This window comes from Salmo salar, chromosome ssa16, assembly GCF_905237065.1.
Source record: "Salmo salar chromosome ssa16, Ssal_v3.1, whole genome shotgun sequence".
Classification (NCBI taxonomy): domain Eukaryota; kingdom Metazoa; phylum Chordata; class Actinopteri; order Salmoniformes; family Salmonidae; genus Salmo; species Salmo salar.
In genome coordinates this window covers 15,233,433-15,246,667 of record NC_059457.1, presented here as the reverse complement: position 1 = coordinate 15,246,667, position 13,235 = coordinate 15,233,433, and the positions used below count along the sequence as shown (strand labels likewise).

The following is a 13,235-nucleotide window of genomic DNA, read 5'->3' as shown; positions in this document are numbered from 1 at the left end:
TTTGAACAATGACCTCGTGTCCAAAGAATTTGAATATAAAGAAGAATTAAAAATCTAACTCACACAATGTCCTTGGAAAAAGAGGACCATTTCACCATTTTATTGTTGATCCATTTGACCTACACCAAACATTTGCCTCAGGCTTGGGTGCTTCATCTATCTGGGGACATTTATAGGTTGATTTTAAGACTTCACCCATGGCTGTCAATAACCTCCTGAGCTTTACATGCCATCCAATGTTCTCAGATTCTCAGACCCTGGCCATACATAGCAGCACAAAACCCCACCCCATGCCCTAGGGGTCATGGGAAACGCTGATCTAGAGCTTCAGAGTAAGTGGGACATATAGCAGGAGAGTGGGGCTAAGACAGAGCTAAGGACTAATTACACTGAGCCATTTGGCCAGGGGTGAGACTGCATTTTGTGGGCTGACCTGTGATCCTTTTGACCCCGGAGTCACCTCTGTGGGGTGAAGACGCTTAACCTCTCGCTGTGAGACAAGTGTCTTTGAAAGAGGAGACTGAGGACACTCTCAGCATGGAACAACTGGGCCGTGCTTATGTACATGACGTGTGTGTGTGTGTGTGTGTGTGTGTGTGTGTGTGTGTGTGTGTGTGTGTGTGTGTGTGTGTGTGTGTGTGTGTGTGTGTGTGTGTGTGCGTGCGTGCGTGCGCAAACATGCAGCATGTCTGCATGTTTCATGTCCGTTTTCACGTCAATAAATGGTAAGTAGTTACATGCTAAGTGAATTCTGATGTCGTTCAACACATTTACATTCATATGTGTAACATTGGATCATATAATATACTGTAACATGGGGGGACATTAAAGTATCCTTACCTTATCTGAATACACAAAGAACAGGATGAGTAGTATGAGCTCTGCCAGCAGGATTATCAGCAAGACAATGAAGAACTGCAAGAGAGAGAGGAGATGGGGGGGGAGAGAGAGAGAGAGAGAGAGAGAGAGAGAGGAGATGGGGAGAGAGAGAGAGAGAGAGAGGAGATGGGGAGAATGAGAGAGAGAGGAGATGGGGAGAATGAGAGAGAGACAGAGAGAGAGAGAGAGAGAGGGCAAGAGAGGGAAATGAAGAGAGATACAGACGGAGAAAAAGCCGGAGAGAGAGAGAGGGAGGGAGAGAGATGGAGAGAAGGTGAGTGCCTGGGGGCCAGTGAACATCCCGACGAGGAGGTTTAATTCCTCAACAGATTCTCCCACGTAGCCCAGGATCTCCTCACTCTTTCAGCTGAATATTGACTCTGTCCCTTCGTCACAGCATGGGAGCGCAGCAACCGGCAGATTCAGAAATTCAATTTGAGGAGAGTTCTATTCATTTTGTCCTGTTTGTTTTGGATTTATTATTTGGGTCATGGTTCATATGAAAAAGGGATCACAGTGAAAACTGCACGGACAGTTGTTTATTGAATTTGTAGGTGGCCAGGTCAGCATTTGATTGTTTCATTGAATCTTTTGTCTTTTGTTGACAGGTCCCACAAAGTCTGTCATATTTCCTCCGGGTGTGCAAAGTTTCAGATTATATAGACACAAAGTTGGTGCTCTGATTGCTTAAACAGACACGATGTGTGTGTGAGTGTGTTTGTTTGTGTGAGTGTGCGAGTGTGTACGCGTGTGTCTGTGCGTGCATACACTCACTTTCATGTCTGCAATGTCAGCCGAGTGTGTTACACATTTCAATCTTGCCTTGAATTTTGCGATGGGCTCTTTCAACTTGTCTTGCCTAGCTTGAATCTCCTGACGGCAAAGGTTCTCTGACCTTTATCTATTTCAAATATTTCTAATCCAAAGAGAGTTTGTTCACAGAAGAACTTCACAAATAATATGTCAGACCGGTACCTCAGATCTGGCTGCTCCCAGGAGGGCTAACTTCACTCTGATGTTTCCAGACACACTGACAGATAGAAAGACTGACTGTTCAAAACATCCCAGGTTTGGGCGAATATGAAATACCCGTTGGCTCAATCTGATATGACTTAACAGCGATGTGGTATGAAACTTTTACATCAGAGTTCATTATTTATCACTATGGTGTTCTGACTGAGATCCAGGCCCCCCTCCCCTCTCTCTCCCGCTTTCTCTCTCTCTCTTTTTTTCCTCTCTCTCTCCCCCTCTCTCTTTCTCTCTCGCTCTCTCCGTGCTTCACAAAATTGTTAAAGCAGGTAGTGTATACCTACCGCTGTGCTGATGTGGAGGATTTGGTGTGCTCTTAACTGAGGCGTGTGCTAGCTTCTCCAAGGGATAGGAGATGTTTGATATTCCACAACTCTCATTTTTAAGTTGATTTAAAAAGTTTCACATCCAGTTATATAAATCTATTTTCAAACTTTGCTGATTAAATCAAACTTCAGATAAAACACTTGAGACTTTTTCAGGAACAACATGAGTCTAGAGACAAACAAGAGTATTCTTTGTGTTAAATAATTCAGGGCGCTCAGTTTTGTTTCTTACCAATACAATGGACGTGCGATTATGAGCGCTACATAATTCAATGATGTAAGTGACACACGCGTCCTCACACTGACACATCTTTCAAATCAGGCTGTGACCACGGCCCGTGGAGGAGAGCCGATGGGTTACTGTTCATTTTCAGAATGGGAGACTCCCGCAGCGGCTGGCGCTCGGGTTGAATTTTCTCTCTGAACCCATGAGGTTTTTACTGAGGATTCAACTCCCCGTTGAGCTCGTTAGCCTGGCTGCTCTACTGATGACCCATTTTGAAGAGTAATACAAATAAGGCTGCTGTGAGTGTGTATGTGTGAGATTTTGGTTTTATTTTAACAATGTCTTTGTTGGCCCAATAGTTACATCATTAAAAGCACAAACGTTACTTTGTTTAAACGGACCTAGAAAGTTAGAACCAAGCCCCCCTCCACGTCCACTGTAAAGAATCCCCCTGATGCCCCACACCCCTACACAGTCCTCCAGATCGTACACCAGCCCCCCCATATACTGTACACTTGCCAGCCGAGCCCACAACAGCCCGGGGTCCGTGATTCCCGCCTCCTGCATTACATGTTTCCTGGTATTTAGGCCCGCCGACATATAGGTCCAGAGTCAGCCCCAACCTTAGGCCTGTACACCACCCACCCAGGACAGAAAACAACCCTACCAGCCTGGAACAAGAAGAAAACTGATGCTACACTGTCTCCTTCTCCTTACAGAACAGACACCCCCTCCACACTAATGGATCAAGGTGCGACACCTATATGTTCTTAGCGATAGCGCCGTAAATAATCCTCCACTGTAGATCAGCAGTGGGCTTCCCCCGGGCCACCCTCAGCCCATGGAGATGGTCTTTCTGAGCCACCTTCACAGACACTGCGTACAGAGCCTTTTTGCTGGCTGTGCAAAAGGCCCCCGACTCCGGAGTCTTGAATGTTAGGATCATTTCCTCACCCTCCTGGTGTTCACCTACAGCGGCAGCAATGGTGAAAGGTGGTAGGTCAGTGTCATTCGTGGTTAGACGGTCCAGTCTCTGCCTACTCCCCGGCAGCTCTCTGAACGAGCCCAGTTGTACAGCACGGACCCCCTCCACCTCCTGCTGCAGCAGCCTGATGGACTTAATGTGTGTGTGCGTGTGTGTGTGCGTGCGAGAGAGAGAGAGATATCATAACTTACGCTCAGAAGCAGGCACTTGTTCTCCTTGATGGCTCCCAGGCAGCCCAGGAAGCCGGTCACCATGACGATGGCGCCGATGGCGATGACCAAGTTGGCAGCGGAGAGCGACGGGAAGGAGGGCGAGAAGGTGGCAAAGCTGCCCTGGGACACAGACAGCCAGATGCCCACGCCGAGCAGCCCACAGCCACACAACTGCAACGCAAGAGATCAGAAGAGAGGAAACCAGGTAAGTCAGGTAGAAAGTAGACTCATCACAAAGAACTATCTGTTCAGGATGAATTGAAGTCGGCAGAAAACATGCCATTCAATGTTTCCACAGTATCTTTGCAGTACCGAAACGAGCATGCATATTCACACATAATGCCAAATGTTATATTCCCAGAGAAAATGTGTATTTTCATAGTCTTCACAAAGTACAAATCAAAGGGACCATATAAATATCCTCAGAAAGGCTGTGTCGGTAGGCAGACCTCCCTTTACTCACCAGCATCCATCCCAAACACCCACAAAACAAGAGCTTTCTCAACTATTCCAGAACATGAACTGATTCTGTTCAACCAATAAGAGCTCCACTGGAAATTAGGAGCAGAAATGCTTTCTGCAGGTCTGAGCAGCTTACTGACGTTGAACAAACACAGAATTACACACACACTGAATGTAGTCTAGGCTGATAACACTTGTAGGGATACAGCACACCTCTAGGGGGAGCAGTTCCCCAGAGCTGGAATTCCTCTACAGTCCACTGCCCCCTAAAGAGAATCTCTCTGCGGGGCCTCGTTGAAAGTCTCTCAGATCTAGCATGCACTCCGTTAATGCACCGCACTGTTTTTGGAAGAGCCTGATTGGCAGAGAGTTGCCTGGGTTCTGTCTGTGGATGTTCCGCCCATCCAGGAGTGGTAAGAGCAGACAGGACAGACTCTGGCTGCATCCCAAAAGGCAACCTTTTCCCTATATAGTATATTACTTTTGACCAGAGGCTTATGGAGCTCTCGTCATTTGAGACACAGCCTAATACGATGATTTGGGCAGACAGTGCTGCGCTGCAGCCCGCCATGCCTGCTGGCCCCAGTGAAATATCAGCGGGTAGGTAAGTGGTGACATTTTCACTCCGCCTAATATAATTAAATATCCAATGCAATCTTGTCATGAATAACAAATTACAATGAGGTGAAATATGGTTAGACGCCATGGTAAATCTTAGCACCTTCCTCCATCCCTCCCGCCTTTCCTTCCCTCCTTGTGGAGAGAAAGTGTACATTGTATATTTAAAACTCTTGACACTGGATGTCTTTGGCAGTGCAGTCATCTCTAGACATTAACACATCAGTGCTCCTGAACACATTAACGCCCGTCAGCGATATATGGAGCCGTGTGCTGTGCACTAACCAACCTGCAGCCACAACACAGGAACACAGGCGAACCTGGACTCGTATTTCTGAAGAGAATTAGACAAAAACAAAATAATGAATCACACGTACAGTGTATCCCCGAGCTAAATGAGTTGGTTAATTGGACTGACAAATAGCTCTTTCAATAACTCTAAGCGATGAGCACTTAACGAACAAGCGTTTCGCTACACTCGCATAAACACCTGCTAACGTGTATGTGACCAATAAAATTTGATTTGATTTGGCTTACATCCAGAGATGACAAATGGCTCTGTCACCCTGTCTCAACATCATCGACACCCTCATCTAAGAGCCCCACCAAATTGTGACCTTTCACAACATATAGTAAAAAAGAAACAAGCGCCGCATATGAGAGTGGGTCTAAGAGGGTTGGTAGTGTATATATACGAGTGTGTATGAGAGTGGGTCTAAGAGGGTTGGTAGTGTGTATACGAGTGGGTCTAAGAGGGTTGGTAGTGTATATACGAGTGTGTATGAGAGTGGGTCTAAGAGGGTTGGTAGTGTATATATACGAGTGTGTATGAGAGTGGGTCTAAGAGGGTTGGTAGTGTATATATACGAGTGTGTATGAGAGTGGGTCTAAGAGGGTTGGTAGTGTATATACGAGTGTGTATGAGAGTGGGTCTAAGAGGGTTGGTAGTGTATATATACGAGTGTGTATGAGAGTGGGTCTAAGAGGGTTGGTAGTGTGTATACGAGTGTGTATGAGAGTGGGTCTAAGAGGGTTGGTAGTGTGTATACGAGTGTGTATGAGAGTGGGTCTAAGAGGGTTGGTAGTGTATATATACGAGTGTGTATGAGAGTGGGTCTAAGAGGGTTGGTAGTGTGTATACGAGTGTGTATGAGAGTGGGTCTAAGAGGGTTGGTAGTGTATATACGAGTGTGTATGAGAGTGGGTCTAAGAGGGTTGGTAGTGTATATACGAGTGTGTATGAGAGTGGGTCTAAGAGGGTTGGTAGTGTATATACGAGTGTGTATGAGAGTGGGTCTAAGAGGGTTGGTAGTGTGTATACGAGTGTGTATGAGAGTGGGGTCTAAGAGGGTTGGTAGTGTATATACGAGTGTGTATGAGAGTGGGTCTAAGAGGGTTGGTAGTGTATATACGAGTGTGTATGAGAGTGGGTCTAAGAGGGTTGGTAGTGTATATACGAGTGTGTATGAGAGTGGGTCTAAGAGGGTTGGTAGTGTATATACGAGTGTGTATGAGAGTGGGTCTAAGAGGGTTGGTAGTGTATATACGAGTGTGTTGAGTGGGTCTAAGAGGGTTGGTAGTGTATATACGATGTGTGTATGAGAGTGGGTCTAAGAGGGTTGGTAGTGTGTATACGAGTGTGTGTATGAGAGTGGGTCTAAGAGGGTTGGTAGTGTGTATACGAGTGTGTATGAGAGTTGGTCTAAGAGGGTTGGTAGTGTGTATACGAGTGTGTATGAGAGTGGGTCTAAGAGGGTTGGTAGTGTGTATACGAGTGTGTATGAGAGTGGGTCTAAGAGGGTTGGTAGTGTGTATACGAGTGTGTATGAGAGTGGGTCTAAGAGGGTTGGTAGTGTGTATACGAGTGTGTATGAGAGTGGGTCTAAGAGGGTTGGTAGTGTATATACGAGTGTGTATGAGAGTGGGTCTAAGAGGGTTGGTAGTGTATATACGAGTGTGTGTATGAGAGTGGGTCTAAGAGGGTTGGTAGTGTATATACGAGTGTGTGTATGAGAGTGGGTCTAAGAGGGTTGGTAGTGTATATACGAGTGTGTATGAGAGTGGGTCTAAGAGGGTTGGTAGTGTGTATACGAGTGTGTATGAGAGAGGGTCTAAGAGGGTTGGTAGTGTATATACGAGTGTGTATGAGAGTGGGTCTAAGAGGGTTGGTAGTGTATATACGAGTGTGTATGAGAGTGGGTCTAAGAGGGTTGGTAGTGTGTATACGAGTGTGTATGAGAGTGGGTCTAAGAGGGTTGGTAGTGTATATACGAGTGTGTATGAGAGTGGGTCTAAGAGGGTTGGTAGTGTATATACGAGTGTGTATGAGAGTGGGTCTAAGAGGGTTGGTAGTGTATATACGAGTGTGTATGAGAGTGGGTCTAAGAGGGTTGGTAGTGTATATACGAGTGTGTGTATGAGAGTGGGTCTAAGAGGGTTGGTAGTGTATATACGAGTGTGTGTATGAGAGTGGGTCTAAGAGGGTTGGTAGTGTATATACGAGTGTGTATGAGAGTGGGTCTAAGAGGGTTGGTAGTGTATATACGAGTGTGTATGAGAGTGGGTCTAAGAGGGTTGGTAGTGTATATACGAGTGTGTGTATGAGAGTGGGTCTAAGAGGGTTGGTAGTCTATATACGAGTGTGTATGAGAGTGGGTCTAAGAGGGTTGGTAGTGTATATATGAGTGTGTATGAGAGTGGGTCTAAGAGGGTTGGTAGTGTATATACGAGTGTGTATGAGAGTGGGTCTAAGAGGGTTGGTAGTGTATATACGAGTGTGTATGAGAGTGGGTCTAAGAGGGTTGGTAGTGTATATACGAGTGTGTATGAGAGTGGGTCTAAGAGGGTTGGTAGTGTATATACGAGTGTGTGTATGAGAGTGGGTCTAAGAGGGTTGGTAGTCTATATACGAGTGTGTATGAGAGTGGGTCTAAGAGGGTTGGTAGTGTATATACGAGTGTGTATGAGAGTGGGTCTAAGAGGGTTGGTAGTGTATATACGAGTGTGTATGAGAGTGGGTCTAAGAGGGTTGGTAGTGTATATACGAGTGTGTATGAGAGTGGGTCTAAGAGGGTTGGTAGTGTATATACGAGTGGGTCTAAGAGGGTTGGTAGTGTATATACGAGTGGGTCTAAGAGGGTTGGTAGTGTATATACGAGTGTGTATGAGAGTGGGTCTAAGAGGGTTGGTAGTGTGTATACGAGTGTGTATGAGAGTGGGTCTAAGAGGGTTGGTAGTGTATATACGAGTGTGTATGAGAGGGTTGGTAGTGTATATACGAGTGTGTATGAGAGTGGGTCTAAGAGGGTTGGTAGTGTATATACGAGTGGGTCTAAGAGGGTTGGTAGTGTATATACGAGTGGGTCTAAGAGGGTTGGTAGTGTATATACGAGTGTGTATGAGAGTGGGTCTAAGAGGGTTGGTAGTGTATATACGAGTGGGTCTAAGAGGGTTGGTAGTGTATATACGAGAGTGGGTCTAAGAGGGTTGGTAGTGTGTATACGAGTGTGTATGAGAGTGGGTCTAAGAGGGTTGGTAGTGTATATACGAGTGTGTGTATGAGAGTGGGTCTAAGAGGGTTGGTAGTCTATATACACGAGTGTGTGTATGAGAGTGGGTCTAAGAGGGTTGGTAGTCTATATACACGAGTGTGTGTATGAGAGTGGGTCTAAGAGGGTTGGTAGTGTATATACGAGTGTGTGTATGAGAGTGGGTCTAAGAGGGTTGGTAGTGTATATACGAGTGTGTATGAGAGTGGGTCTAAGAGGGTTGGTAGTGTATATACGAGTGTGTATGAGAGTGGGTCTAAGAGGGTTGGTAGTGTATATATACAAGTGTGTATGAGAGTGGGTCTAAGAGGGTTGGTAGTGTATATATACGAGTGTGTATGAGAGTGGGTCTAAGAGGGTTGGTAGTGTGTATACGAGTGTGTATGAGAGTGGGTCTAAGAGGGTTGGTAGTGTGTATACGAGTGTGTATGAGAGTGGGTCTAAGAGGGTTGGTAGTGTGTATACGAGTGTGTATGAGAGTGGGTCTAAGAGGGTTGGTAGTGTATATACGAGTGTGTATGAGAGTTGGTCTAAGAGGGTTGGTAGTGTATATACGAGTGTGTATGAGAGTGGGTCTAAGAGGGTTGGTAGTGTGTATACGAGTGTGTATGAGAGTGGGGTCTAAGAGGGTTGGTAGTGTATATACGAGTGTGTATGAGAGTGGGGTCTAAGAGGGTTGGTAGTGTGTATGAGAGTGGGGTCTAAGAGGGTTGGTAGTGTATATACGAGTGTGTATGAGAGTGGGTCTAAGAGGGTTGGTAGTGTGTATACGAGTGTGTATGAGAGTGGGTCTAAGAGGGTTGGTAGTGTATATACGAGTGGGGTCTGTGAGGGTTGTGTGATGGTTATGTGAAGGTTTTTTGATGGGGGGCTGGCCCACTGGGGCAGAGCCTGAGGGGTAAACTCCTGTCTGCTGATGATGGTGGCGTCGAGAGACGTCTCCATGTTAATGAGTCCTACAGGGTCTGTAACTCTGGACATACTGTATAAACCTGGGGCCAGTCACAGAGTTCAGGCCATTAAACCCCCATCAAATGCCCCCAGGGGCCGTGTGTTGAGTGGAGGATCACTCTCATTAACCTGTGACATTTCCATTGGGCGGGCTGTGTGGCCTGTGTTTGTGTAGGCTAGAGTTGACGGGAGATACTGCTTTGTATATACAGGGGGGCTTCTGGGGGTCGGCATATCCTTTTAAGACCTGAAATGGAGGCGAAAATGTCCTGGTTGTTAAAAATCAGGAGGCGCTAACGGAAAACCTTGTGTAATAAGTACGTCAGTACCTCAGCTCAGCAAAAACGGTTGCTGAGTTGAAAGTATTGAGATTCTACCAAAGATAATGTGTTGCCTTGCCAGGGACCGGATCCTGACAGCCTGACTAAAAGTACAGAATATATCAGTGACTCCCGAGTTGTGCAGCGGTCTAAGGCACTGCATCGTCCGGGTTTGGCCGGGGTAGGCTGTCATTGTAAATAAGAATTTGTTCTTAACAGTGGTGTTAAAGTACTACCTAAGTAGGTTTTTGGGATATCTGTACTTTACTTACTATTTATATTTTTGACAACTTTTACTTTTACTTCACTGCATTCCAAAAGACAATAATGTACTTTTTACTCCATACATTTTCCCTGACACCCAAAATTACACATTACATTTTGAACGCTTAGCATGGCAGGAAAATGGTCCAATTCACACACTTATCAAGAGAACACGTGGTCATCCCTTCTGCCTCTGATCTAGCGGACTCACTAAACACAAATGCATCTTTTGTAAATGATGTCTGAGTGTTGGAGTGTGCCCCTGGCTATCCATACATTTTTTAAACAAGCAAATCGTGCCGCCTGCTTTGCTTAATACAAGAAATTTAAAATTATTTATACTTCTACTTTTGGTACGTAAGTATATTTTAGAAATTACATTTACTTTCGATACTTAAGTATACTTAGAACCAAATACTTTTAGACTTCTACTTTTACTTGAGTAACGTTCTATTAAGGTATCTATACTTTTACTCAAGTATGACAATTGGGTACTTTTTCCACCACTGGTCCTTAACTGACTTGCCTAGTCAAATAAAGGTTACACATAACAAACTCCTGTGAAGGTTGGAGGATGGACAGAGAGATGAGTCCATGAAGCCTCAAAGCGAGGGACACTCGTTTGAGCAGATCACGGACCGTTCAATCCCACAGTAGCTTGGCCAACCGATGGGCGTCCTATTCAAATGGACGCGGGAGCTTTTGTTCCTTCCCCTCAGAAAAACAGCAGTAAAACAAACAACTAACTTGCTGTGTGACTGAGAAAGAGAGAGACTCAGGAGCATCAGTTGTTTGTTTGGGTGGCGTTAGATTGAACGACCCTCAGCTCAGTATGGGCCTCAATCACCTTAATAATACATAACCAACCACTGGGAGGAGTGAGCCGGGGGGATGGTCCCCGATTTAAAAATGGAAAATGGAAATGTCAACTGGAAATGCTGTGAAAGGTCACATTTGTCTCTATGCTGAGTGGATAAAATGCAGATAGATCTCCCAGCTCATGAGGCCACAGCCATCGAAACAGAATTACTACAACAGGCTTTCCAATTCATGTCAATGGGTCTGTGACAGGTGGACCGGCATCCATATTGAGTGTACCCATAGGAGTAGAGCAAAAAAACATGCTTTTGTCGTTCCAGTAATTTTATCTCTATGGCCACAGTTCATGTTGTGTGAGAGGGTGCATTGTGAGGACTCGGAGTGGGTGGGTACTATTAGGTGGGTAGGTGGGTAAAAACTAGGTGGGTAGGTGGGTAAAAACAATTGTAAGTGGCTCCCTGTGCGTGCCCTTGCAGCGACAGTCTCTCTCACTAAGCTTTGATATTTTAAGTAGAAATTGTGCACCAATATAGAATTTTAAAAGCCTGTTATATTAAATGAAGTGCCCTTTAATATAGACCACATGGAGAATTCGATAAATCCGATTTTTAAATATGAATAAGGACTTGCTAAAGTACCAAAATTCAGCATTTTGACATGTCCCTCTGTCAACCCTCTTTCACTTTTTATGAAGTTGAACATGTGCTCTTTATGACAGAATGTTAAAAAAAAATGTAAGCCCGAATTGGTGGAATGACCCAGGTACGTTATGAGGACAGGCAGGTTGGATTTATGAGGAAAGGGAGCACGAGAGGTAAGCCAGTCCAGGTGGGGGGAGGATCCCGTGCCTCTAGTTGATTGTGACTAATGCCCGAGTGTAGGAAAGCATCCAAGGTTGTCTGCTGTAAGTGATTGTGAAGCCACCCAGCCCCCACCCAATCTGTCTGATCTCTCTCGGTGTAATCTCTGTCTCACTACACCACTGCTACCAGCTCCAATGTCAAACGTGAAAGGATGTTATGTAGGGAAGCCCAGAGTAGAGAGCGAGGCCTGCCAATTGGTGGTATGACCTTCGATGGTCGTGACTGACCTCGGGCCTGCCTGAGGCGCTTATCCTGTTTTCATTTCACACACTCGGCTTGTTTTCACATCCAATCTATGTGGATGGATCTTGTATAATGTCACAGTAGGATTTCAAGGTACAGGATGAGGGGTTGTAAACAGACTTAATGCACAGAAGTTTACAGTAGTAAACGTGAGAAAGTTAGGTTTAATCTCGAATGTTTCCCATCCCCTAAAGCTATGCGTTAGTAGTCCCGCGTTACCATACTCCCAAGTCTTATTTACCACTTGGCTGTCCGGAGAAGGAAAAACCTGGCGTCGAGGCTAACTATGAGGGAATAGGAAGCTATATAAGTGTTTAGCTTAAAGTAACGTGTCAGTTGGGTATTTTGGCACCGGCTGCAGTAATTAACTCTGTTGAACAGGCCAGGAGAGAGTGGGAGAGGGGCAGGTTCTGCTCCGTCTCAGCGCCCACAATCCCCCTGGCTCCCTGTGCGCACCCTTGCAGCGACATAGCCTCTCTCATCAAGTCATTACTGGGAGTGTGTGGGATTGGTACGCTGCTTTCTATTACCTGATAGGAATTCTCCTCAGGCAGAGTTACGGTAACAAGCTTGTACTGTTTGATGGAGATATGTTCAATGTTTTTAGTTGCATCATGCCGTTCAAATAGTTTTTGGCATACTGTATGTATATAGTGTATTTCTGGAGATACTATAACAAGTTACATGACTGCTTGAGGTGGGAGTGAGTAGGGGTAGGGAGCGATGCAGTTTATTGAACCGTAGCAGTGAAGGACATGTCTACCTCCAGATTTCATAATACCTTGGAACATTCTATATATTGGACATTTTAGTCATTTGGCAGACGCTGTTATCCATCGCGACTTACAGGAGCAACTAGGGTTAAGTGCGTTGCTCAAGGGCACTTCGACTGATTCGGTAACACATTATTTGGATAGTCCATCTGTAGATGCTCTACAGATTATCAAGAGACTATCAGTAACATTTCAATTTACTAACTCTAGCTTACTAACTCTCATGAAATGGGATTCCATGGCCAAGCAGCCGCACACAAGCTTAAGATCACCATGTGCAATGTCAAGCGTCGCCTGGAATAGTGTAAAGCTCGCTGCCATTGGACTCTGGAGCAGTGGAAACGCGTTCTCTGGAGTGATGAATCACGCTTCACCATCTGGCAGTCCGACGGATGAATCTGGGTTTGGCGTATGCCAGGAGAACGCTACCTGCCCGAATGCATAGTAGCAACTGTAAAGTTTGGTGGAGGAGGAATAATGGTCTGGGACTGTTGTTCATGGTTCGGGCTATGCCCCTTAGTTCCAGTTAAGGGAAATCTTAACACTACAGCATTCAATGACATTATTGACGATTCTGTGCTTCCAACTTTGTGGCAACAGATTGGGGAAAGCCCTTTCCTGTTTCAGCATGACAATGCGCTGTGCACAAAGTGGGGTCCGTACGGAAATGGTTTGTCGAGATCTGTGTGGAAGAACTTGACTGGCCTGCACAGAGCC

General features: G+C 45.5%; 1 protein-coding gene across 4 annotated transcripts in view; it reads right to left on the bottom strand.

Moving 5' to 3' along the window:
* The window catches only part of tspan9a (tetraspanin 9a), a 288,735-nt gene that overhangs the window by 31,556 nt on the left and 243,944 nt on the right, over positions 1–13,235 (bottom strand). For all 4 annotated transcript variants that reach the window (XM_014147922.2, XM_014147923.2, XM_014147921.2 and 1 more), the window contains 2 exons: positions 3,637–3,828; positions 841–915 (listed from right to left, as the gene is read on the bottom strand). In XM_014147922.2, the coding sequence (XP_014003397.1) occupies positions 841–915; positions 3,637–3,828 (267 nt within the window). The remainder of the gene's footprint in view (positions 1–840; positions 916–3,636; positions 3,829–13,235) is intronic.